The following is a 26,983-nucleotide window of genomic DNA, read 5'->3' on the forward strand; positions in this document are numbered from 1 at the left end:
ACAGACAGGAAAGCGGGGATCCGATGGGTCATGTACTCTGCTGGAGACACACCAAGCGCCCAACGGGAAAGTAAGTGCACTTACTATACTTGGCAGTTAGCTAATCCTAGCAGGACGTCTTTGTAGGTCACAGTCTCAGGTTGTAGTTATGCTGGAGGAGGAAGCTGTGGCTGATAGTTTTTGCATACATTGTAAACGTCCTTACTCTGACTAGAGGAAGGCCTTGCTGTTCTCATAGATCTGATGCATTGGGGTTTATGACATGGCCGTTCTCATGTCAACAATCCACATTTACTCAGGACTTTGTCTAATCAGTACATGCATGGAGTCTTCCAAAGCTGTGGGCCAAAATGATCCTTTCTTCTTTTAAAATCAATTATTTCAGTTTTTATTTTTGAGTAGCAGAAAGCTGATTAATACAGAGTATAAATAAAATCTCTGCCAAGATTTGATTTCTAGTTCTCAGTGGGCCTTCAGATATCTATAAACACACACAAACATGCACACACACACACACTCACAAACACAACTGGCATGTCTTTGTTCTTAAGAATCTGTGTCCTTGTTTATCCATCATAGTAGGGTTGGACTTGATTTGATGAGCTGTACAAAACCCTATTTTTCTTTCCATGAGTGCAGAGATGAATTTATTGTCACCATTACACTTCCATTCCTGTTCTACCTACTTAATCAATGAAAATAGCCTTGCTTATTTTCACGAGGAAAAGCTGTGGTTTGAAGTGACTGGAGCAGGCTGTTCGCTTGAAGTCAACACAAGTTTGTGATGCTGTTGTCTTGCCAAACAATGAACTGCACTGCTGGCTCCTAACCTTCCAAGAGTCTGCCAGGAACAGAGGGAAACACTGGAGATGGAAGAAAATCCCCGCCTGAGCAAGGACTGTTTGTGGGCGTGAGCCTTTCTTCTTGTTGCCGACCATCTAATGTTAAAAGCTGTGCAGGAGTAATTTCTCCTTAGAGGATTCATTACCAGTGGTCACAGAGTATCAAATGCATAATTTTTATTGGTTTCATTAATGATTTGGAGATGAGTTTTTAGGAAACTTGAAGAAAAAAAAAATGGGAGAAACTCATTTCAATTGCAAGGAAAACAAATACCTGGCCGTTCCTTCCGGTGAGAATGGGCCAGTGAAATTACCCTCCAGCTAGGAGACAACAAATGCATGATTTTAAAATCTGGTATGTTGTCTTATGCGCTAAGCATCTTGTTTACAGTGTGCCTTGTGGTAATTTTTGCCTAACCATTCGTCAGCGGCAGCACTTACAGAGAAAACGTGGGTGATTGCTTTCTTAGGGTGCATTAACAGTCCGTTGCTCACTTAGCAAATGAAGAAAGCTGGCTCAATTAAATTAAATGGTTTTATCAAAAGTGGTTGTCTGGTGACAGGTAGTTCCCACAAAGGAGGTAACTGACTCTGGGGTCCCCCCCATCACTCGGTGGTGACACCAGCTTCGAGATGGCTGTGTGAGTCTCTGGCTCTTCTATTTGCAGTATGGTGTTTCCTTATTTGATGTTGGCATGTTGAAATTATTCTTCCGCATAGATGGCTCAAGTTAATAACACCTGCATTATCCAGAAGAACATTCTCATAAGATGACTTGAAAATAAACTTCACTTCCACGGCTCAGTATTGAAAAAATGCACAAAGCAGTCCACTGTGAAAAGTGCTTCGTGGCCCCTTGTCACCCATTCAGTCACCCTGTTCGTCACCTCCACGGCTACTGTCTTATTAGACTCACGTGTGGCTTTGAAAGTGCTTTTTTGAAGGCACAAGACAAGGAAGTACAAATATTTACCTCCTTTTCAGTTTGTTTATTTGGTGTTGAAATTGAATCTCACGTTTAGCTCACATTTTAGCTTTCAGTGACAGTACCCGTTCTTGTCCCTTTTTGTTGGTAGCCTATCTACTGTGACCATAAATAGCTCTAAAATACTGATGCCTTATGCCAAGGAACTTCTGTTCCTGGATCTGTAGGTTGACTATGGCCCTGCCTGGGCTCAAGGGGGTCAGTTAGACTTTGGGAGGTTCACATCGGATGTGCTTTGCAAATCTCTCTCTCGGATCTGAGCCGAGGGACCATCAGCTCCCTGGCATGATCCATCTTGAGACCATGGTCAGAAGCTACAGAGGACCCAGCAAAACACAGGGTATTTTAAATCTTTTCTTTGTAACTGGTGTGTGTACAGTTCCACAACATGTTGTACATTAATAGAAACCACATGGCCCAATTAAGTGTCGGTAGGAGCCTGGCATGGTTTGCGTGCTTGTGATTCCAGCACTTGGAAGAGTTAGGCAGGAGGATTGAGACTTTAAGGTTAGTCAAAGCAGACTATGAATTTGGGGCTGCTTCGCGATACCCCGCCTATCTAAAGCAAAGGCAGTAGAGTGGAGGAACACACCTCTTCCACAAACGAGCTAAGTGGAGGAAACGCATGGCTGATGCGGATTATCAGCTGAGCTTGTTTAGTGTAGTGATACATTAAGATGGCCAGAGTTACGGTGGGATGTATCTGTTTCTCCATTTCATTCCTTAAAAATTCATACGTCAACACACTTAGGTGTATTTACAATTATCTAACCTCCATGACATAATGAAAGGACCCTTCTCTAACCCCCACCTGTCAGTGTCTGATCCCCTCTCCTTAGGCTTAGGCACCCACTAGTAGATGTGTGTACAGACTTGCCCATCACAGACATTTCAGATCGATGGCATAATGCAGTCTGCACTTTGTGACTGGGTTTTATTTTGCTTTGCACACTGTATTTAAGTTTCATCCACTGAGTCTTGTGACATGTATCAATACATTATCCCTTTTCCTACTGACTAACCTTCTGGTGTATAGAATTACCATGTGTGATGATCCGCTTTAGTGGTCACCTTGACACAATCTAGAATCATCTGGGAAAAGAAGGCCAACAACTAATTGTGTGGATTGGTTTGGCTCGTGAGCATGTGCTTTCCCAGTGAGTTTACATTGTTAGCTTTTTTTCTACTTTTGGAAGGACAGAGTCTCACTGTGTAGCCCGAATTGGCCTAATTTGTGATCCCTCTGCTTCAGCCTCCCAAGTAGCCAGGGTTACCAGTGTAAGCCACTATGCCTGCCATATAATAATTTCTGTCATTTTAGATGTTTTATTTCCATGTTTTTTTATGAAGGATACTGGTAGAATGTTTGCCTCTTTTTTTTTTTGAAAACTCTCCTTGAATTTTCTGCGGTATTATTTCTCTCTTCTCTTATTTAGTATAAATTTACAATTATCTATGCTTCATATTTTGCAATTGCTAGCTATAATTTAAAGATACTAATTTTCTTAAAAAAATCAATACAGTTATTTTTTCTGTTGCTCAGGCTGGCCCTGAGCTCCTGTGTTCAGTTGGTCTCTCTACCCCAGCGTCCCTAGTGCTGGGAGAACATGAGCCTGTCAATCATACTGGGCTGTTGATATTAAATTCATCCCCATCACATCCCTTAGAAGAAAACAGTTTAAGTAGAGATTTGGGCAGTGGTCCCCAGAAAGTTAAATGTCTCAAGGAAACACACAGCAGTGGAAGGATCTGGAACACCATTCAGAACACTGATCCAGGGGCAGTGGCCAGTGGTTTGGCCCTTGTCTCTGCTATGCTGGGAATGAGATGATAAGCACAGGCCTTCGAGGGCTTTTCTTTCCGGGGTAAAGACCTTGGTCCTTTCATCCAGAGTGCTGCAAGGTGCGTTCTCATTCACTCCCAACCACCTCTCAGTGCCAATGGACATTAATCACCTCAAGATCACTAAAGGGCTCTGCAGATTGCAGATTACTAAATGGCTCTGATGTTCTCGGCGATGCATTAGAGAAATGAATAAGGTAGAGGCATTATAACATAATTAAATCCAACCCATGAGCCCGCTACTATGGCCATGCTCTTGAAGCAAGTTTTCTCTCAGAGCACACCGCTGTCTCTTCAAATCTGCTCCTGGGAGCAGCTAGTGCAAGCTCTCTCACCTTGTTAGTGCAGGTTGTTCTGAGTGGTGTCCCATCATTATTTTTAGTGACAGGAAAGGTCTTACTAAACATTGACCTTGGGAATCTCCTGGGGATAGGACAAAGAAAGAAAGATAAGAATACATTATGCAGCTCTAAGGTGGCTCAGCTTGGCATTTCCACTGACAAATGATGTGACTAGAACTTTGCTTGTATTTATTTAATTTCTTTCTCCTAAGGAGGCCAAAGAACTCTATAAATGTCACTGGTATCATCTGTGCATTGCTAGCACCACCAATAAGCTCCATTTTTTTCTTTCTTTTCTTTTTTTATAGTTTTGAAACAGAATTTCACTGTGTATCTCAGGAAGAAATCAATCTTGCTATCTTCTGGATTCAGCTGTTTAGGCTGGGGTTGTAGATGTCTGCCACTCTGCTAGGCTAACAGAAGACATGGTATAATCACTGATACTCACCATTTCTGGCCACCATGTTTTCCAGGTTTTCTTCCTTTTTTCTTGTTTTGCTATAGGTTTTCCTTCAGGAATGCCTGAAGCTATTTTATCGAGAGAGGCAGAACAGAACTGAACCTCCATGGAGTCCTTTCACTCGTCAGGCCATGAAAGCCTTTGTTGTCTGTTTGAGCCCATCATTCTCCTGGGGTAGGTTTGATTATGTTCATCAACTTCCGGGGATGCTACTGAGGCCAGTGAGGGAAAGCCATGCATCTCTAACATTGGAGGGTGGGATTAAATCTTGGTTTTGCCTCCTCTTGCACACTCACACTCGCTTGAGCAGGCAGCCCTGAAGAGTCAGCTCTTAGGATTTCAGGAAATTGAAATCAGATGTCTCTGATCTAGGAGACCTTAGGTCCCTCCTGGCTCTCTCTCTGTCTCTCTTTCTGTCTTTCTTTCTGTCTCTCTCTCCCCCTTCTCCCTCTCTCTCCATCTCTCTCTTTCTCTGTCTCCCTCTCCCCCCCTCTCTCTCTATACATATATATGCATAATGTATATATGTATATATACACACATATATGTATATATGCATATATATATTTCAAAGTGCTTGCTTTTCCTTATAAGGTCTTAAAATAAATTCCTCAATAACTGAATTTTTTAGAATAGAGTCTACCTCTCTGGAAATAGGAAATTAGATTCATTATGGGTGGCTGTAGAGGACATTTCTGGGCCATGTTACTCTTTACAGAAGGATCTGAGGAAAGAACACTCAGTACTGTGAGTCTCCATGAACATGATCAGAACAGGGACTTAGAATAGCTTTCCTTCCTTCCTTTCCTTGCTTTTTTTTTCCTCTGAGACAATTTCTCTCAAAGTTATCCAGGCTGGCCTTAAACCAGCCTAGGCCAACCTCAAACCCATGATCCCCCTGTCTTAGTTTCTCACTTGAGGGTGTTACATGTGTGCACAACTATGCCAAAATCTAATCTATTTTCAATGTGCCTTTACTAACCTGATTGTGTCTTTGTCGCATATGGAGGACTAAGCCCAGGGTTTTGTACATGGTAGGCAAGCACTGTAACACCTTAGCCACATTTCCAGCTCCCTGAGAGCTTGTTGAGATGAAAAAGTTCTTATATCAAGCCACTGAGGTTTGAGGGTTAGTCACCACAGCATAGCTTGCCTGTCCTGAATGACTTAACCATTTCTTGAGAAGATCACCTGCTCTTGTCACTCTCAATGTCTTCCTCGCTTCTCATAAGAGTCATGGATAACATGCCAATGACAAAAGATGAGCTGCTAACCGGGAAAGCAGATTCAGGGTAAAATGTCCATTTTTATGGCCAGATTAAGTAGGGAATGGTTTTATAGAGATGGACGCAGGAGCTAATGTAATTGGTTAAAGAGAAGCTCTCTGTCTAGACTTCTTGATCCTCTGGACAGTTCCTCTTCTTCACAGGTATAGGGAACAGGATCTTTGGGGGAACTTGGTCTATGTTCTACTACTGAACAAGGCAGGTCAGAGAATTTCTTGTGACCAGCTCTTACACAGAAAGGTAGGGAGAGTTGGAATAATATCTCCAGGCTTCAAGGAAGAGAGGTCTGGTTTCTCTGACTGGTCTTGGGGGAAGAAGGGGAGCAGACAAAAATCAAGGAAATGACAGCTAGGCTTTTGCCTCTTGGGTCTTCCAGTGTCTTTTTTCCCAAAGCCCTGAGCATGCCACAGGATTGTAATTTGGTGTATACTCTTCCTGCATCTGAATAAATATATTTACTGCCACGCTATGGTGAAGGACTTTCTCATGTTCTCTTTGAATTCTTGAGATAACCTTTACGTGGTGATGATGGCATATGCACGGGTTTGATTTGCTATACACTACACTTAAAGGACCAACATTTTAATTATTTTTACTGAAAGATTGCAGTGAAGCAGATTTATCGTGTTGATTGCTTGACTTATCCTCTGGCTTCCATGGTAGACTGCCTTCCTTCCACTGTCTTCCTGTTCTCTGAAATGGCTTCTCTAAGAGAGTGGTGTCCTACTCCTTGCCCTAATGGGAGTTGCTGCAGCTTGGGCCTAGAATGTTCTTGAAAGGCCAATCTGCTAAAGCTTTGGCCCCCAAATTTTGACATTATTGAGAGATATACCAAGAAATAAGAGATGGAGACTTGTGTGAAGTCGTCAGATCACTGAGAATGTATCCTTGAAGGTATCATGTGAGTGGTTACATTGCTGCAATATTCTGCCAAGATTGTGTGTTCCCTTGAAGTCCTGAGCACAAAGAAGCACTAACAATGTGTGGCCTGGAGCCTCTAAAACAAGGAACCGAGTAAATCTCTTCTTTCTATAAGTTGATTGCCTTAGAATATTTATCACAATGACAGAAAGCTAACTTCCTGGAGATGGCATTTTAACAAGAATCAATTAATTAATTAGTTGATTAAGATGGTCATTGAAAGACTAGTTATGCCATTTAAGGATTGATTTGAGTTAAGAGAGGATAGAGGCTTAGGCTAAAAGGGTAGCAGATGGGGTAGAATTGAATTATTTTTTGCAAAAAAAAAAAGTTCTTTTTGACAATTGTATAGATGTATGTAAGGCATTCTGATAAACATTCTCCTCTTACTCTCTCTTATTCATGTTCTCCTTCACAAGTCACCCCCTTTTCCCTAAAAAGTCCCCCTTCCGCTTCCATATCCACCGCGCTCAACCAGGGTCACCATGTAGACACTGGTGTATCCCTAGTCACTGGGCCATGGGCCATGTGCCCACTTACCCTCTCTAGTAGTCATCATCTGCCATTAAGTCTCTTGGGAGAGAGAGAGAGAATCAAGCTATCTTGGTGTGGTATTTAGTTTGAGATTACTAAAGACATTTTAATTGTGCCTGTAAAACGTTCCTGTGAAATGAAATGAGATTACAGTTTGGGATTTTCACCTGTGTAGCTGGGTAGGCAGTGTTTCCCTAATACGGGTGGGAAACCGAAGCAGCAGGAATCATATGAGTGTTGTCAGGAGGAAAATGGGTTCTGTTCTGGATCTAATTCAACGGGAAGAGCAAGCATCAAAGAGAAGATGTATAGCCCGCAGGTGTGAACAGGAGCTTGGGATAGAAATGGGCTAGCTTCTGTGTATTGCTGATATTTCAAGCTTTAGAACTAGCAAGCACGATGGTATACAATTGTTATTCTAGCACTCAAGGAATGGAGGCAGGAGGAGCACAAATTTCGGACTAGCCTGAGCTATAAAGTGAGTTCCAGGCTAGCCTGGGCTTCACATAGTGAGAACCCAACTCAAGCAAAGCAAAGCAAAGCAAAGCAAAGCAAAACAGTAAAAGCAAAACCTAAAATGAAATAAAAAGTCCTAGAGTTGATATCTGGAAGAGATAAAGAGAGCCCATGGGCTTGGAGCTCATTCTTAGGAGTTTCCCAGGCACTTCAAAGCCTTCCAGTGCTTCTGTTTTAGATTGAGTGATTCTTCAGATAGGTGGGCTCTGTTTCTTCAGAAACCCATCAGACACAATGCAGGAGCTTAATGAACATGGCAATGCAGGTTGGAAGCAGCCATTTCTGAAGAAGGTGCTGCAGAAACAGCAGGGAAGCCTAAGGGCCCTTTTCCTGAGTCTTTCCCACCAGATGAGGCTTAGCTGGGAGACTTTAGCCTTCTTTCTTGAAAGGTTCTCTAGGTTTCCTAATGGTCTGATGTGGTCCAGCATAGACCCACATCAGCCAGGCTTGGGTGCACCCCATGCTTCTAGAGCCACACTTGTTTCTGGACAAACAAATTCCAGAGGAAGGAAAGCCATAAGCCAAGATACAGCTTGGGTCCTGGAATGCTATGTCCCTTTCCAGGAAGGGACAGCTGTCATTCTGATGGTTCCTCCCTGTGTGCTCAGCTCCTCAATACTCAGCACTCCAGGTAACTGAGCATAAATAAAAGCAAAAAGGTGTTTTTTATTTTGTTTGTTTGTTTGGTTGGTTTTGTCAGACAGGGAATAACTAGATGTCAGATTTAAGAGCTATGGTGTTGGTGAAACCCAGTGACATGTGTCCAGCAGTTCAACAGGACCAAGGAAAACATGGCTCCAGACACTTGGTCAATTGCTTAGGTAAGACTGGCTTCTAGATGGCTGCACAGTAGACTAAGAATTTTAAAAAGTATTTTTCAGGTATCTGGCTAATGGACTCTGCCAATCAAAAGTAAGTGATATTGTCCAGCTTCAACTGAAAAAAAAAATCCCTGGAATTATCCATGTCTTAGTTACTTTTCTATTGCCGTGATAAGACACCATGACCAATGCAACTTATAAAATAAAGTGATAAATTTTGGCTTATGGTTTAAGGGGATCAGAGTCCATGATGCCAGAATATGGGCACCGTGGCAGAAACAACTGGGAGCTTACAACTTGATCCAGAAGTAGGAGGCAGAGAGAGAGAGGGTGAGGAACAGAGAGGGAGGTGTGTGTAAGTGGGTGGGGCACTGGGAAAGACATTAGTCTTTAGAAACTCCAACGTTTTCCCCCAATGGCACATCTCCTCCAAACAAGGCCAGACCTTCCAGTTCTTCCCAAACAGTCCCGCTTACTTAGAACCAAGTATTCAAACACGTAAGTGTTTTTTTCTGTACCACCAGTCAGTTCCCAAATAACCACACAGAGACTTGATGTTAATTATAAATGCTCGGCTGATAGCTCAGGCATATTACTAACTCACTCTTACATTTTAGTTTACCCATATTTCCTGTCTACCCTCTTCCACATGGCAGTAACTTCTTTCAACATGGTGCATTCATCTCTCTTCTGTCTGTGTCTGTCTGCTAGAGAGTACTGAGACTCTGCCCTTCTTCTCCCCAGCATTCTCTTAGTCTGGTTCTCCTGCCTAACTTTATCCTGCCTAGCTATAGACCAGTCAGCTTCTTTATTAAACCAAGCACAGTGACATATATTCACACAGTGTAAAGAAATATTCTACAGAAACAGATGAACAGGCGGGGAGGAGGCGGAAATCCTCAATAAATAAATAAATTAAAAAAAAAAAAGAAACAGATGAACATCTAGTGACCATTCTCATTCCAACTATCACAATACACAGTAAGGAAAAAATATTCTCAGAGTCCAATAATTAAGGATTAGAGAGATCCTATTCCTAGCCAAGCAGACTGAAAGATAGAAACATTGTGGATTACTTAGAGGACCTTAACTCGGGCTGCAAAGCTAAGCTGTTCACGACAGAGGCTGCCTTATGGTTACTTAGCCAGTCACAGCACCCATGTTAATAGTGATTTTGGAAAATATTTCGAGTTCTTAGACATTATTAATTTAGGTACACATTTTTAAAATATTTTAAGAAATAATTATAAGTGAGCTAAATAATTTATGTAAACATTTCAGTTCCTCCAATTTTGTTCCTTCTGCTATTTTTCCATAAAAAGATAAAAATAAGTATGAATTTAGTAGTACTGATGCTTATCAGTTGGAAGAGACAAGGACTACAACAAATAAAATGTGTACGCCTAAAAGAATCCCAGGAAAAGAGGCTAAAGTAACAAGCGAGTGTGGGACTTGGAGGAATAAGGGATGCCCCTACCCGACACTACAAGATTCCCATCTTCTGAGGAGGGCAACTGTAGATGTACTTATAGGACGAAATGCTAGCAGGTAATAACAGTCTCTGGGTAGGGCCGAGAAAGAGGCAACTTCCGCTATTGTCTCCTTCGGCTGTGATCACCATACCCACTTTCCGGCTAACTCATGTTCAAAGCTAAATAAGCTCCCTCTTGCGCAAGTGGGTTTCCCCGATACCCCCCTAGTCCCAAATGAATCCGGTGGGAGAACTTACTGCAGGCGCCACTCATCTCTCATCGTAAATATTTCATGCCGATCTAATCCCACTTTAGGTTAAAAGCGTTTTTACGTCCTTATGGGAAAACAGGAATGTTTCGCTTTCTCCCGAGCCATGCCATTTTCTAGGCAGATAATTGGAAGTCGAAAGTAACTTCTGTGGTCACCCAAACCAGCAAGCATCCTTAGCGAGATGAAAATCCCTTACCGAGCTTCAGCAGAGGCCACTCAGCTCTCCTCAGACTGCTTCAAGCCCACTTTCTCGTTTAGCTATTAGAACAACTTCGGTTGTGAGGAAGTACCTCTCTACATTGTACTGAAACCCAGCTCTTTGACACATCCACCAATTACATTTAAGTTTGCCCTCTGGGCTTTGAAAGATTATGTTGGAATCCTTTTCTGCATGAGAGTTCTTTAACATCTGAGACAGCTATTGAAAACCACTAAGCCCTTTTCTTATGGACTAAACATCTTTTCCTTTGGACCATCAATGTCTTTGTGCATTATTCTTTCATACTCACTGGGTTGATTCTTCAGAGAACACTCATCTTTCTCTGGAACCAGGGTAGGCACCAGGGTGAAGGCGTAAGTCACAAACAATCCCACAGCAGTTCGGAATTATGATTAATAAGGTGGTATTTATTTAAAGGGGAAAAAACTTGCAGATCACCGTCCCAGACAACAGCCCTCTGCGCAATCAGGAAGGAGTCTAGTCGCCGGAAGCGGAGCAGGAAGTAAGAGAGAGCTAGGAGGGAAGACACCGCTTGTTTAAAGGGAGAGAGACCACGCCCCAATGGGCTGGTATCTCAGCGGCTATTGGCTGGAGGAGCGGAAGGACCTCCCGCAACACCAGGGTTAGGGCATTTCTAGACACTTGACACTGTTAACTTTCTGGATTCTTCCACCTAGAACAGTGTCATGATGGGTCCAATGGATAACATCACATTCACCTGGTCTGTGTTTCTCCACATCTATCTTTTTCTTGTAATAAAGTTACATTATATTCTGAGTGAAGACGTGTGTTCTTTCTGAGCAATATTAGATTTGTTTCAAATACAAAGAAAACCAACAAACCAGTGTGCCTTATTCCCGCTGTTCAATCATCATCTTGTCTGTCTCGTACTCAACATTAATTTGGCCTCCTCTCATTATTTTAGTCTGTTCTGGCTGCTGCAACAAAAATACCACAGACGGCTTAGCTTATAAACAACACGTATTTATTACTCATAGTTCTGTGTGCTGGAATGTTCTAGATCAAGATACTGGCATCTTTAGTGAGGCCCTGCTTCCTTACAGAGGGATGGCTCCTCCTGTAATTCCACAGTCCACTTTCGTAAAGATGCTCATTTATTCATCCATATTTTTGAGACAAGGTTATAGTACACAACCCAGTTTTGCCTGGAACTTACTGTAGAATATAGGCTGGCCCCTTAAGCTTATGAGCCTCCTGCCTTGGCCTCCTTAGCGCTGGGATTACAGGTATGCCTCACCCAATCTGGCCCAACTAATTTCATTTATGAAGGCTCTGCCACTACAACCCCATCATGTCTTGCCCCTTTGGGTAGGCGTAAGTCACAAACAATCCCACTTTAGGTTAAAAGCGTTTTATGTCCTTATGGGAAAACAGGAATGTTTCGCTTTCTCCTGAGCCATGCCATTTGGGGTTCAAGGCTTTAGTGGAAAAGGGCATAAACTCTGTACTCAAGCAAAGCAAACTCAAGCCCTAACATGTGTGCTTTTTAGACTTTTTTTTTTGGTTCATCTCATACCTCCATGGTCTCCCATTATTTCCCAGAACAACAGCCAGTCTGTGTTGTCCTGCATCCTTACATATAAGACTGGGATTTCTGGTCTCTTACCTGAGACCCTTTGCCTAGGCTCAGCTAGAAGAAAGCTAATTCTCAGGACAAAACTCTGAATTTTCTCCATGGAATCTTTCCCAGTGTGTCCTGAAAAACCAATTAACTTGCTTTTTCCCCCTTCCTTCCTTCCTTCCTTCCTTCCTTCCTTCCTTCCTTCCTTCCTTCCTCCCTTCCTTCCTTCCTTCCTTCTTCTCTCCCTCCCTCCCTTCCTTCTTTCCCTCCCTCCCTACATCCCTCTTCTTTCTTTCTTTCTTTCTTTCTTTCTTTCTTTCTTTCTTTCTTTCTTTCTTTCTTTCTTTTGCCAGTATTTGTTTTGAGTCCAGTGAGCCATTTATTCATCAAACTGAACGCAAAGCCTTACAAACAGTGCAGCAGCCTGCAGTATTTCAGGAACACTGGCTGCATTTCATTACCCCTTTCCTCAATGTATCAGCCAGCTTTATGATACTACTGTAATACACACCGGGGACAGCATCACTTCCCAACAACACGAAGTCAGGGACCAGGCCATCAACAATGCAGCCTCTAAGGCTATGTAAGAGTGATGGTGCTTAAAACATGCTTTTCAGAGTCCCCAAGAATTGCATTGCCAAGTCCTGTCTATCCCAATGGCTTGGCCTGCCCTGACTCCAGAGCCCAACCCCACCGAGTGTCCTTTACTATTTCTTCTGTCTCCTAGGAACTCAGTTACCTCTCCGAGGTGAAGTTGCATAGTGTGGGAAGCACCAGGTTTGACATTTAAAGGTGCTGGAATTATGTTTCAGCCCAACTCTCCCAGATGTACAGTTCTGAGAAAGGAAGCAAGCCGTGGAAGCCCAGTTTCTTCATTTGCTTCTGAGACCTAGCCTCTTCCTGCTCAACCCCATGCCATTGTAATTATGATTTCCTTCAAAGTTTCATGCTTGCTTTTCTTTGCTGAGAATTGGGAAGCCACACAGGAGCTGGGCGCTTGGTGCTTCCCCATCTCCAGGAGTCAGCTGCCTGTCAAGCCGTTGCTGAGCTCGGCTGTCACTTGATGAGAGTCCCAGGTGGCCTGCTGCGGGCACGCTCTGCAATCCTTCATGGACTCTACCTTTCCTCTCCCACTGTGCAGTTAATACCTCTCAGTTTTCATATTCTGAGTGCAACACACTCTCTGTCGTATATGGTTTTCTTGATGATTATAGACATAGAAGCCCCTAGCATCTTCCCAGAAGAAATGATTGTAGATTTCTAGCTCACTGTTTCTCTTGATATGGATATCAACGTAGACTATCTTTCCGAGCTTGATTTGCCATGCATATTGCTTGTGTCTCTTGAAAGCCTTTGTGTTAACAGTATGGTCATTAGCATGGAGCTGTTGTGGGGTGGTGGAACCATGAGAGGAAGGGCACAATGACAAGCCTTTAATCAATGAGGGTGTGACCTCAAAAGGAGCCCGGGCTTCCCCTCTTCAAAGTTTTCCACTCCTAAGACATCAGTGGCTCTGCTGGCTACACACTCCTACCACAGACCTAAAAGCCAAAATGCCAACTGATTACAGACTTGAACCTTCAAAATCGGAAGCGCACACGAGTCTTTTCTCTTTACAGACTGATGTACTTAGACATTTGCCAGAGTCATACAAGACTGATGAACACGCCTCGGATTAAAGATATTTTTTTTTTTCAGGAGGACAAAACGAGGACCAGAACATGAGTTGATTTTATAGATGAAGAAACTGAAGACAAAGCCGATCAACCTGTTTCCTCGCTGTTCCTTAGATTTTAAGCAAAGGAGTCAAAGGCATGGCCCTTGGAAGCCTTACTAATACTGTGCCATTAAATCTCTACACTTTCTGGATTCTCTTCTGGACATCATTCAGAGTCTCATTGGAAACGTGTGCTCAATTACTGCACACTAACAGAAAGTGGCCAACACTAGAAAAGTGGATAATTTTGGAATTACTTTAAATCAGAACTCAAACCCCTCAGCAGGAAAGTGAGACAACAGCCCACAGTATAGAGAAACCCTAGTTTTCCTTTCTCATTTGTCTGATGCTGGTGTGGATAATTACCAGGGAAATGGCCGCAAAGTGGCCAAAGGGATTTCCAGAGTGGAGAATAATTCAACAATGAGTTTATTGTGCTATAAATAATAGCAAGCTGATTGCAGAGAAGCTATTTCTTAGAGATCTAAAGCCACACTTCCTTATATCACTTTTAAATCAATTATCCTGTAAAATATCAATGGGCTACTATGAATGGTATTTCCTTTACACAGATCTCCTCTCTCTGCTTGCCCCGTCGCTTCAACGTTTTTACATTGCAAGAGCCTCATATAAATAATGAGTTTTCTTCTCGAAAATCAAAATGCTGTCTCCATGTTACCATTTAATTCATGCTAAGAGCATTCCTCTGTGAAGCGGGTGTGTGATTGGGTGGGGGGGAGCTGTCCTTTGCCATGATGATAGAGAGGAAGCAGGTTCAAAGGGGAGGTCATTCCTGTCTATGATGGGTCTTGGTGCTACTCAGCTCAGTTCAGTATCGTCGACAGTTTGTTCTTCCAGCCTGACCAGAGGTTCACAGTGAACCATGCTGACGCCTCATCTCATCATCGGCTTCATAAGCAATTCAAGTTTTTTCTACCCTTGTCAGACAGATCCTCCATGTCTGGAGGATGGGGCAGTGAACAGGAGAGAAAATGTCTGTGCCGTCATGGAACCTAAGGAGAAAGACAAGTGTAATCTATAAGCAAGCTGCAGTCCTGTTACAAGGAACAGACACTCAGTTAGTGCAAGAGTGTAAAAGACTACAGGGAGCATGGGTTATTTTATGTAGGACTTGAGAGCATAATTGTCTTCATTGAGAACATAATTGTCCTTGTTGAGAAGGTATCTCTTGAGATAAGAGCGGAAGAGTGACACCAACACCTGAAGGCCGAACATTCTGGATAGGATGGGGGGGGGGGAGCCAGTGCAAATGCCCTGAGGCACTCGCATACTTATAACGATAAAAGAACACAAAGACACTGTGCCTGGAGCTGAGTAGCCAAGTATGCTGGTTAGTTTCCTTAACTGACACAAGTTAGATTCATCTGAACTGAGGAATTGCCTAGATCAGTTTGGCCTGTGGCCATGTTTGTGGGGCGGTTTTTGTAGGAGGGTCTAGCCTACTGTTGGTGGAGTCATCCCTAGAATAAGAGCCCTGGGCAATATAAGAGATGTAGCTGAGCAACTCAGCAGAAGCAAACCATTAAGCCAGTTGGTCCTCCATGGTCCCTGCTTCTCTTGCCTCCAGGTTCCTGCCTTGAGTTCCTGTCTTGACTTCCCATGATGATGTATTGTAACCTGAAAGACTCAAGTTCCTTTTCCTTTCCCACGTTGGTTTTGATCACCATTTTATCACAGCAACAGAAAGCCAACTAGGGCACCAGGTTAGCACACCAACTTTAGAACTGGCAGGGGCATATTCATATAATACTCCCCATTGTTGGTGTCTTGAGGACATCTTTCATCTTGAGCAGCTTAGAGTCCTTTGGGAGATGTTAAGTATGGAAATCACATAGCATTTGCACTTGACACTGTCCCTTTGGATGCTCTCTCTGGGACCTGCTGACTGGACTGGATGCAAGGCATGAGAAAAGGAGGTCTTTATATCTCCCCAACTTGACTGGAGACTTCTTAAGGACAAAGGATACCTACTGTGCTTGTTTAAATTCTTTGTAGAAGAAAAAAGGAAACTTTCACTCACAGTAAATAAGTAACTACTTCCAGAATGAAAATTCATTACTACATCAGAAAGTGGTAACTTAGGATGCCTAAACTCGGTATTATTTACAAAAATAGACACTATTTCTCATATTTCAAAAATAGTAATACGATTAGATTTCTTTCCCATTGTGAAACTGTTAAAGTTAAACAGAAAGAAAAAAGCTCTTAAATGTCTTGGGGGCAGAGCATGATAAGGCTACAAGCAGGCCTTTTGCCTGCTGATCAGAGGTCCCACCTGGCATGTAATATTGCCACATTCAAAAATTAATTTTTTTAAAACAAAAATATTACAACATGTATGGTTCATAGAGAAAATAGTAAAATGAATTTGAATGATGACAGTTGAGATTATGCTATACTTAGGGTTTTAAAACAGAAAAAAAAGGCCCAGCAATACCCATGTTTGTTTTTCTTATTTATACCACACAAGTCTCCATTACATGAGAAAATTATGGAGGTGAATGTTAAAATCTAAGATACGGATGGGTTTGGGGAGATCTAGGCTGTGTGCCTGGGTCTCATTCTGAAGAGTGGGGAATCCTGATAATTTCAAGGTGTCTTTTACATAGTGACACAAATTATGAGTTGTCTATGGACTGAATCTTCCTCCTTAGTTCTTTCCTGGCAATTGTAACTAGCCTTAGAGACTCCTTCAGGCCCTTCCCTCTTTCCATATCTATCCACCTGTCTATCCATCTATCCATCAGTCCCTCTTTCCATATCTATCCATCTAAACCAAGTGAGTATCCCGACAGTAGACAGGGCAAAGGGAAAGGGGTGTGTGTGTGGGGGGGGGTACTGGAGAGAGAGCAGCAGGGTTCGAGTAAAAATTCCAAGGACCCATTCAAAAAGATTGGAAACAAAGAGAATTTTGCTGAGCAGTGAAAAGAAAGACCTGGGGAACTGGTGGAGAGATTCTTAGGCTCCTACAACTTCCTAATGTCCCAGAAAACTGATGAACACTTTTCTCTTTCATGTCTTTCTAACCTTTGAGGAATCAGTGCAAGGACCTGAAGAGTTCATAGGTATCAGCAATCACAGACCCTTTGTGATTCTGTGAACCCGGCAAGAGTACAAGGACCAACAGAAGCCACGTTCCTCTGAGCCGAGTATGTTAAAACAGCTAGACTTCAGCCATGGTCTTCCAATGTCACAGGTGGCGAGACTGTTCCCTTTAGGTCAAGGCCTCCAAATTCCTTCGCGTTTCTCCAACTTAGGAGGAGGCAGTGAAAGCCACAGGCAAACAGGAGAGGAGGGGCTGCTGAATTTGGTCCTGGCCATTGCTTTCAAATCTGGGCTATTCCAGCATCTCTCTGTGCTGTTACTTAAGCATAAAGATTATCAATCATTTGCTTCCCTAGTTCTGCCAGAAGGGTCGCCAGGCACACGACGCGGACCTGCCAGCGGTAGGGGGCCTCATCTCTCTATCAACCCACCCAGCCATTCACCCACCCAGCCATCCACCCACCCTCCGCCAAGCCCTTCCTCTTGCTTAGCTCAGTTTGGCTCTCCAGGCCTAACAGCGGCGCGGGCGGGGCGCGGGAGCGTGGTCTGATCAGCGCCAGGCACAGGGCCTGTGCTTCCGAGGGGCTGCGGGGTCGGGAGACCGGGGACACCCAGGGGTGTGGCGGCGGTGGAGCCGAGCCCGTCCGAGCCGGCACCTTCGGGCGTCCCTGTCCCACGTGACCGTCGCCTCCTCCCTCCTCCTAGTCGCGCGCACGGGCCGGGCGTCTCGACTCCCGCGCGCGCTCGACTGGTCCCAGTCCCCGGGAGGAGAAGCGGAGGAGGGAGCGAGCGAGCGAAGCGGCCCGGGGAGCGGGAACGAGCGGCGGCTGCCGGGGCCGCCTGTGCACCGCGGCGAGGGTGGCGGTGGCCTGAGCAGCGCGAGTGTGATGAGGCTGCCCTGCCTCGCTGCTCCGCTCGCCGCCAGCTGACAGCGCCTGCCCGCAGCACGCCCGGAGGGGAGCCGCGGGGCCGTGACCTTGGCCGAGGAGGTAAACGGAGGGGGCTGAAGGGGAGGAGGCGGAGCCACCCGGAGTCCCTGGGACCCCTCGGCCCGCACCCAGCTCTCATCCTACTCCGGCGGGAGCCACGATCCCCCGGAGCCGCGCGCCGGGCCGGGCTGGGGCGCTACGCACGCCGCGGTCCACGGTGCTGAAACTGCTGCCCGGTTCCGCCGGTGCCTTGGTGCGGGGCAAGGCTGCCTGCCTGCCTGCCATTTGCTGCCGCTGAGAGCGAGGGCCAAGCAGGATGAGCTGGGACTCAGCTTTTTCTGCGCTCCTGGCTGATCGCTCCAGGCTTGTGCAGTTAGCTTGCTCTCCGCGGTGTGCCAGGTGATTTGCTCAAGGCTAGACTTCTCACCAGCCTCCGGTTGCCTGAACCTAATTCGGATGCTTTCTTCCAAAGATCAGTAAGGATTAGGTTCAGACTTAGTGCTCCGAGTGAGGTGGGAGCAGCAGAGGAGCCATGGGCTGGCTGTGAAGGCAGGTGAAAGTGGAGAAGCCTCTGCCCAAGCTGTGTGGGGGACCCGAGGAATGGAGAGGAGACTGTGCAGGAGAACACTTGTGGGGAAGGGGCCTCTGACATGCCTGTCATGGGAAACTACTGGGCTACTGGGAGAAAGTGGGCTGCCGTGGGTGTTGGCTTTCCGCCCTCTGGGGAGGACCACATCAAGTGGTGCTGCAAGCATCCCAGAGAGCTGTTGGTACTAGAGAGGTGCAAACCACGGGTTTTAAGTGAGTACTTAACACTTTCAAAAAGAGCGTCCATAAAATGAAGCTCACAGAAACCTTAGCCAGATGACTGTTTCTCACTGGAAGGCTGTCCGTTAAAATTCCCCGGGGCTGCTACAGCTGTAAACGCCTTCCTTTTCCTTTCCTTTTCTTTCTCCTATTTTTTCTTTTTCTTTTTTTTTTAAAGTCTATGTCCCGTGTCCTTCCAGTCAGCCCGGGGATGGGAGAATTCTCCCCGTGGATTGGGTACTGTGGACATGAAGATGAGTCAGGGGAGTCTGTTCTCTTGAGGACTCCCACCAGGATCTCACTGGAGCCTCTCTGATCCTTTGTAGGGCGGACTGATCATCCTCGCAAAGGAGGGACCAAGTTCTGGGTGAAATGGCTCAGGGGAATAATTATGGACAGACCAGCAACGGGGTGGCAGATGAATCACCGAACATGCTGGTATACAGAAAGGTAAGAATTCTGCACTTCCCTCAGAAAAGGGAACCTTTAGCTTTCTTCTTTCCTCCTTCCTTCCTTCCTTCCTTCCTTCTTTCCTTCCTTCCTTTTTTCCTTTCCATGTCCTTTGTTTGAATCAGAGTATTTGTCAATTTTGTGAATTCCCGGATCATCAATGATTATGTACTATACTAGAAGACGGTTGGATGTTTCCAAGTGACAAGAAGTAGATGAGACCTGTCATATTCCTTGCTGGTTGTTAGCGTCACCTGTCCTTAGCAATCACTGCACGTTTGACCATTCAATGAGTTTTGTTTGCTCCCCCTGATTTAATAGCACCCCTTGTAATTTCCAGAGGCTTTTCCTAGTACCCCTTCCAAACATTTAGATTATAATAATTTCTCAAGTGTACCATACTTTGGAAATAAAGTGAGACCACGTTGCAGATGTGTGGCAAGAATGATTATATTCGTGGATGTATATGCTTTCATGAGTTTACTCACAACTAAATGACTCTAGTTCTGTTGGTCTTAACCTAATTTTGTACTTTGTATTGTTTCTGGTGTTTTTATCTATAGCACCTATACTCTAGGGTCGTATGTCCATGGGATAGATCCGTGCAATCCAGATTCCCCCTTCCACAAACATATCTGACAGATTTCTGCCATGTTTTTAGCATCAAACTTCTAGGCATCGAGCTACAGACACATTTGGGTTTCGCTTGGGTTTTAGAGTGGTTGCTTAGGTAACTTCAAGATGGCAATAATCAGCAAACTTACTAAAATTAAGGATGCAGTGTTCTTTATGTAAGTTGATTTTTCCTCTTGTAGTTTTTACTGGGATTATTTTTCTTAAGCGTGTTGCCTGGGGTGTGTATCAGCTTAGGTTTCTTTAGCTGACAATGACAACTGGAAATCACACACTGAAGTCAAGAATGTCTGTAAGGGTTTTGATTAGCAGGATTTTGAATCCAGAATGAGATTGTGGATTGATTGTGCTTGCAGAAGAAAGACTGTGTGCTGCCTTAGCCCATGCAGAATTCCAACGTTTACTTCTGTGGCCCAGTGAGGAACAGGCTGGAGGGAATATCAGTGTTGCTCTAAGAGCAGACACATAGAGCCCAGACACAATGCCAGCTCCTCATTATGTAGTCTGTGGACAGTGCTATTCTATATACTTGTAAAGGCAGTGAGATGTGTCTGAGACACCACATGATGAAGAGGTAAAAAAAACAAGAGACTAGGTGACTACTTCACTATTTTTATCCAAATAGACGCATTGAGATTCCTACGTATTTGAACCTAAGTCATTACTATTCTATTCTTACACTGAGTGCAGTAACTGGGTGTGAGAAGATTTTAAATAGAGAGTTGGTCTAGAGAAGAAGAATATGCTGGTGGCATCTAGGTGCTTGAAAGTAAATGGCAATATTTTCTTTTACTTGGAATGACTTTGAATGTTGTAACATGCAAGATGTGAGAATTTGAAAATCTATTCTAGGAGTATATGCAGTGCACTTTTTCGAGGGGAAATTAATGAGAGTAAGCTATGTTTGTTAAGTAACACAGCTGCCTTATTTTCCTGTTTGCCTATAAACAACTGACAGGTGACTTTGATATTATTATTTAATTATTTATTGTTCTCAAGTCTCAAATTACTAATTTTGAATTGACTTTATAAGTTCACAGTCTCAGATTGCTATTAGTTTTTAATTTAAGCTTTTAGGCTTCATGGAGATTTCATGGAGAGAATCTAACTGTTTTGTCCCTTTGAGACGTGGTCTCACTATGTAGCCCTGGCTGGCCTTGAACTTGCAGCAACCTTCCTGAGTCTGCCTCTGCATAACATTTTAATTCTTTAAAAACAGCGTTATTTCACTTAATGTTCCGGGAAAAATTGCCAAATGAAATGTGATTGATAAAAAAAGCTAAGTTCAGTAAATCTTACTTGCTCATGATGTCTAGCCATGGATTTAAAGTCTGTCTGAATTGTCTGAACATGTGTGTGTGTGTGTGTGTGTGTGTGTGTGTATAAGTTTTGTTGTGACATAAGTAATAATTTTAAACAATGCCAGCTATGTCATAAACACTTGGAATCATTATCATTCGCTAGTCATTGTGTAAAATGGTCTATGTGTATATACACACATAGAACAGGACTTCATGGCTTTTCTGCTGTTTTACCTTGGCACCATATCTTCTGTGGGCTTACCACTTGATAACTTCTCCGTGGAGGCCATTTGTTTTTATATGACTAGCAAAGTAATTGAAGAGGTGTGTAGGGCCAATCTGTATTAGGAAGTTTCAACAGCTCCCCCTGCATGAAGAACTAGGCTCTCGTTACAGTGCTAATTAATACAGAAGTCAACCAGAGGTTCAGCCAAGACCTTTCGTCCTAACAGGGCATTGCTCAAGAATGGCTGAGACAGTAGAGGGAGAGAAATTGTTGTTTTATTGCCTGACGCCAATTTTCCACTTCTCCTTCACTGCTGAAGTGCAATTCTTGAACGTGTGATCTGAAGTGGCCAGATTCGTGGCATTTTCCCTCTCTTCCTGCCTGCCCCCATCATAATGCTCTCTGCTCAGACACTTGAGACAGATGTGTGTTGTTTCCACTCTGTCTTCACGGGTTATAGACGACGTCCTAGAAACACCCTGGGGAGGATTGCAGCACTGTAAATGGTTACCAGTGTAGAACACATAGGAATGCTGCCCTGTGCGAATTTCTTGTTTGCTGTCTCTCTCCATTGTGATTCTCTAATACGATCATAGGAGTTCTGACAAATAATGAAAAGTACAGTCATCTTTTCCCATCTAAAAATCTAGTGTGTGTGTGTGTGTGTGTGTGTGTGTGTGTGTGTGTGTGTGTGTGACCAGAGATCAACCACAGGTGTCTTTCTTCAGGAGCCTTCCACTTTGTTCTTTGAGACAGAATCTTTCACTGACCTGGAACTTGACAATTAGGCCAGACCGGCTAGCTGGTGAACCCCAGGGAACCACCAGCCTCCTCTACCTTACCAACATTGGGATTATGAACTTGTCAACATGTCTGTCTCTTTTTGTGGGTGCTGGGGATTGAACTCAAGTCCTCATGCTTGAGTAGCAAGCACTTTACCCACTGAGCTGTCTCTTTGGTCCCTTCACAGTGTTTTGACAGAAGACAGTCTTCAGCACGTCAAGCTGTGATTGCCAGGCTGTGTAAATGTTACCGTTCCAAAGGCTTTAGGGCACGGCAATGCTACCTAGTGATCACAGTTGGTATGGAAAAGTCAGTCTGCAAGTAGACTTTAGCTTAATAGAAAGGGTCTCTAGAGTTTATTTGATGTTTGAGATCCACTTTAAATGTTGTTATGGATGAAATATTTGCCTTATCAATTCTTGGCTTTATAATGTTGCCTTTTCATAACCAGGAAATTAAATTAGAGTGATAATGTTGTCTGATATATTTGAGGACATTTTTAAAAGTTGCAAAATGATGAGGGTTGAACGCTTTTATTTCTGAAGCTGTCTGTGCTCTCCTCAGATGGGTGCTAACTAGATTGGAGCTGTAAGTAATCAATTTCCTTGACGAGTTTCTTCAAACATTTGTAGAGGTGGCAATGTCAGAAATTGAGTTCTGTTCTGGGCTAGTGGTTTGTAAACACTGTTTTCAGTTTTGATCATCTCTGAGAGAAACCGCTACTGTGACCAGTACTGTTTGCAAAAGATGGCCGAGCTGGATCCCAGAGTGCAGGTTGACGCTGTCCAAACATGGTGTCTGGCCGGCGTGTTGCTCACTAGCCAGCATGCATTACTCCTTTCCTGCAAGTGACACTCCTGCGTTGGAAAAACAAAATGCTAGGGCACTTTGGGGCCAATATTCAGATTTGTTGTAATGCTGGCACCTCACACGCAAGAATGCTCAACATATCCAATAATTTCTGATATTACTGCAGTCACCATTTATGCTCCAGCTGTCAGAAAAGAAAAGGAAAGTCTTTTCCTCCTTTGTTGTCTTACTGGACAGTGCATGGCTTTGGAGACAGCAAACCTATCAAGTTCACCATGCCTCTCTCCTTTTTCCTCTTTCAGGCCTGCCTACTCTCTCCTCCTCTCTTCAGCTTCTATGTAATAGTTTGTCTTCCACTTGTGTCTTTTTGCTTTTCTGTGTGAAACAAAATCAAAGGGAAAAGTACAAAACTCACTAATATGCTGTTTGTCTTAGTTCTAAGAGAGGAAGCCATGTCTTTGATAACTCACAGTATCTGTTGGGGATGATAGCTGGTCCCATCCTTGCCTGGGTACCTACTGTATACAGGTGCTCAACATGACACAATACTGTGGCTGTGGCACCAGATTAGTATTTAAGGGTAGGAATATTCCAGTCTTTATGAACATTATGGGACAGCTGGCCTTTCTTACCTGAAGGCACAGTGACCCACCAGCCTGCCATTTGGAAGGTTGTCTCTGCTGGCTAGCTTCACCTTAGTGTATTTGGAAGCTACATCTGATGTCCCTCTTTCTTGGGACAGTTGACACTCTTTTGAGACAGGGAGGGGTTCTAGTTCTTCTAGAGTTATTGGACCACAGACAGGGTCAGTCTCTCAGCCTTGAGTTGCTGCTGTGATTTGCTTCAGCTCAGTGCATTTATCATCACAAGCTTGTTAGTCTCATCACCTTAGAGGCTGCTGCTGTCTCCAGCTCCACTTCCACTGTTAAAAACAATCTGCTGGGTTTTAATGTTAGTTCTCTTGATCTGCCTGGGTTTAGTACATGACAGGAGAGGGGGTAGTATTTGTGGGTGACCACAAGCGAAAGGTATGTTAGAAAAGGAAGGTGTGTGTAAATAAATACAAAGGTCCAGGGCCTTTAAGCCTCCAATTTTGAAGGTAAGGATACAGATGGGAGGCAGACAAGAATTTTCATCACATTTCTGGAACATTCTGCAGTGGTGCATCTTATCTAATGATATGTCAGGAAAGTGCCTTTCTGGACCAGGAGATGTTGTCTACAGTAATGACAGCCAGACCTCTCTGTCCCTCTCCAGTGGCACGAATCACGGCAGGTTCCATGAAACAGGACAGGGTCCTCCTTAGCACGTCTTCTGGGGGAGGTGGAAGCGTTTTATCGGTGACACTTTCGTGATGAATTCTGGCTAATAATTACTGAGTTCAGAGCAGGAAGGGCTTCCTGGTGGAGCTCTTTGCTGGCCCAGGCTGTTTGTGGGATTGACCCGAGGATCTGTGGCTTGGATTTTACCTCCTTCACTTTCCATCTCCAATGTCTCTGAATTGAATTGATCAGAGGAAAATGCAGATCCACCAAAGGGAACTGTCCAGGGATTTTATTGCCTTCTAATAGCTTTGTGGTTCCCCTGAGTGATGGGAAGCTGGGTATTTTTAGGTGGTGTGGGTGACAGAATATGATCACTGCGGAGAAAACGGAAATACCTCCCATCGAGACAGTTTAGTGACCTAATAGTGTTCAGTTCTCCTTGAGAACAGACCTGCAGCCAACAAGCAAATGGAGGCTCCTCACTTTGTAGCACCGGCAAGGCTTCTGAATGTCAGGGCCACAAAGATGTCTATCCCACACAGCATCAATCTAATTATAAAATAATTGTAGAAGGCAAAGTGGGTGCTCACCCAGTTCCTAAGGGGGCGGATGGAAGACCTGGTTTCTTTATGCCGTTTCCTCAAGGCAACGTGGGAATTCTACTTGCTTTCATTTTGATTCCTTTTGCATTATGCCTAGCTCCATTAACAAAATTCTGAGAATAGCAGAACTCTGATAGACATGGACTTGTCTCCAGCATCACCGAAACTGCCCTCCCGCTCTGGCTAGAAAGGACCTTGTCTGAGAGGCCTGTGTAGAAGGACCACCTGATCGTCTGTCTTTTGGAAAGTGTTTAGGAAAATGGTAGCCATTAGCTATGTTCTTATGAATAAATTCAGGGATCTTTTTGAAACAATGTGTCTATTTATATACGTTATCTAAATGGGTGTTTTGTTTGCATGTATGTCTGCAAACCAGAAGAAGGAATTGGATCCCATTGGGACTACAGTTACTGACTGTTGTGAACTGCCACATGGGTCCTGAGAATTGAACTCAGGACCTCTAGAAGAGTAGCCGATATCCTTAATTGCTGAGCCATCCCTCCAGTCCCAATTAGATCTTATTCTTATTCTATTTTTATGGCTAGCCAAATTAGGATATGTTCTCTGGTACTGGAAAGTCTTAGCCTTAAAGCTCAGCTGGGCTCTGGTTTAGTTGTGTGCCAAGAAGTTAGGATCCTAACTCCTTTCACTTCGGTTTTCTTATTGATACAGTGAGAAAATATAAATAAATTAATAAAGGTTTCCCTCCTGGGATTGTTCAGTGAGACAGCCTAGGGGAAGTGTCTTGGGTAGCACCTCATGTGTATCATGTCTTTAATAAATGTTTATTGATTTTAGTAGTAATATCACTATTTATTTGACAAAAATTATTGAACATTTTTGTATGTGTCAGGTCAGTTAGACTAAATTGGTGGGTTTTTTTTGTTTTTGTTTTTGTTTTTTTTTCTGAAGAGGAAAAAGAGGGAACATTTTCTTCGCTTTCATAGTATCTTACAATTGTATAAACAGGCAAGCTCTATAGGATGCTTTGAAGATATCATCTTCATGACACAGTGTCTGGTCTCGGAGGGTTTAGATGGTCACCTTATACTTGTTAGCAAACTCTTCTTAAGTTGTATGTATCTTTGTGTCTAACTTTATATATGTGTGCATAACTGTGCATGTTTGTGTGTATAACTTTATGCATAACTGTGCATATATGTGTGTATAACTTTATGTGTGACTGTGCGTGTATCTGCATAGTTCCATGACATTTTATAAACCAAATAAAGCATAGGATTGCGGCATTTCAGAGGTGATGAGGAGGTCAGACTTTATCTATTTGCTTACTTTGTGCATTGGGGAGTTTTGAAGTGACATTATCTTTCTAAATCACATAACGACGTTGGGTGTCTGTCTTCCTAAGTCTGCTCTAAATTATCGACGTATGAGTGATGCATAGCTGATAACTGTAATGTCTTTTTAGCTCAGTGCTAGCAAGTGACCCACCTCCTGCTGCTCCAGCATGGACTATGGAAGGGTCCCTATTCACCACTCTATGCAGAGTTAATGTGTTGGCTTTGTTCACTGTTAGCTCTTGGGTTCCCAGCAGTAATTGGACGGGGAGTTAGTTTTATCTATTTGACCAGTAGATTTGTGCTATTCTGATCCTGTGTGAAGATTCTGGGCTGATAGGGACCCAGGATACGATACTGTGTGGCAGTGCGGATAACAGACCTTTCCCTCATGCTGAGGAGACATCATAGACATACTGTTAGGTCTTGGGGTAACTTGCCACACTGGGTATCTGGACATTTTGCATTGTGGTCAGCAATACTGAAGGCTGAATGCATGTTAAATCATGTTTAGTTTAAATTAATTTAGATTTAAGTGTTCATGTGTCTGGTGATTATTAGATTAGATAAGATAGCGTGGAGACACAGAATGAAAAGCTTTGAAAAATCTGTGTCACATGAGAAGGAAAGAAATAAAGTGATGTGTTACATTTTATCTAACATGTGCAAGAAGAATAAATGCCTTTAAAGAAGAACCATGATGTTGACTAATCTGTCCCTGTGGCAGGGGCCATTTAGTAGATCACCAGTTCCCATTTTTTGTCATTGCTAGGAGGTTCTAAAGAACAATGTGTGTCCACATGACCCTGGTTAGTCCCACAAAGCTCTCAGTGCCAGCCACTCTGGTTCAGCAGAAAGCGTTTGTCTAGTCCAGAGGTGTGTAGAGAACATGTATTGCATGTGTGCATATGTGCAGCCCTGGGAGGTGGAACCCAATCATCTACATCAGGCCAGTGCTCTGCCACCCAGTGACGTCCCCTGCCATCATTAGAAAGGTACCTATCCA

The 26,983-nt window shown here is 43.7% G+C and overlaps 1 protein-coding gene across 3 annotated transcripts in view; it reads left to right on the forward strand.

Moving 5' to 3' along the window:
* The first annotated feature begins 17,658 nt into the window (after positions 1-17,658).
* The window catches only part of Rgs7 (regulator of G protein signaling 7), a 368,440-nt gene continuing 359,115 nt past the window's right edge, over positions 17,659-26,983 (forward strand). For 2 of the 3 annotated variants that reach the window (XM_013354256.2, XM_005368530.2), the window contains exons 1-2: positions 17,659-17,865; positions 18,939-19,062. In XM_013354256.2, coding sequence (XP_013209710.1) covers positions 18,985-19,062 — 78 coding nt within the window. In that variant the 5' untranslated portion in view covers positions 17,659-17,865; positions 18,939-18,984. The remainder of the gene's footprint in view (positions 17,866-18,938; positions 19,063-26,983) is intronic. The other variant, XM_026789965.1, reaches the window with a different exon arrangement.

This window comes from Microtus ochrogaster, unplaced genomic scaffold (genome assembly GCF_000317375.1).
Source record: "Microtus ochrogaster isolate Prairie Vole_2 unplaced genomic scaffold, MicOch1.0 UNK35, whole genome shotgun sequence".
NCBI lineage: Eukaryota > Metazoa > Chordata > Mammalia > Rodentia > Cricetidae > Microtus > Microtus ochrogaster.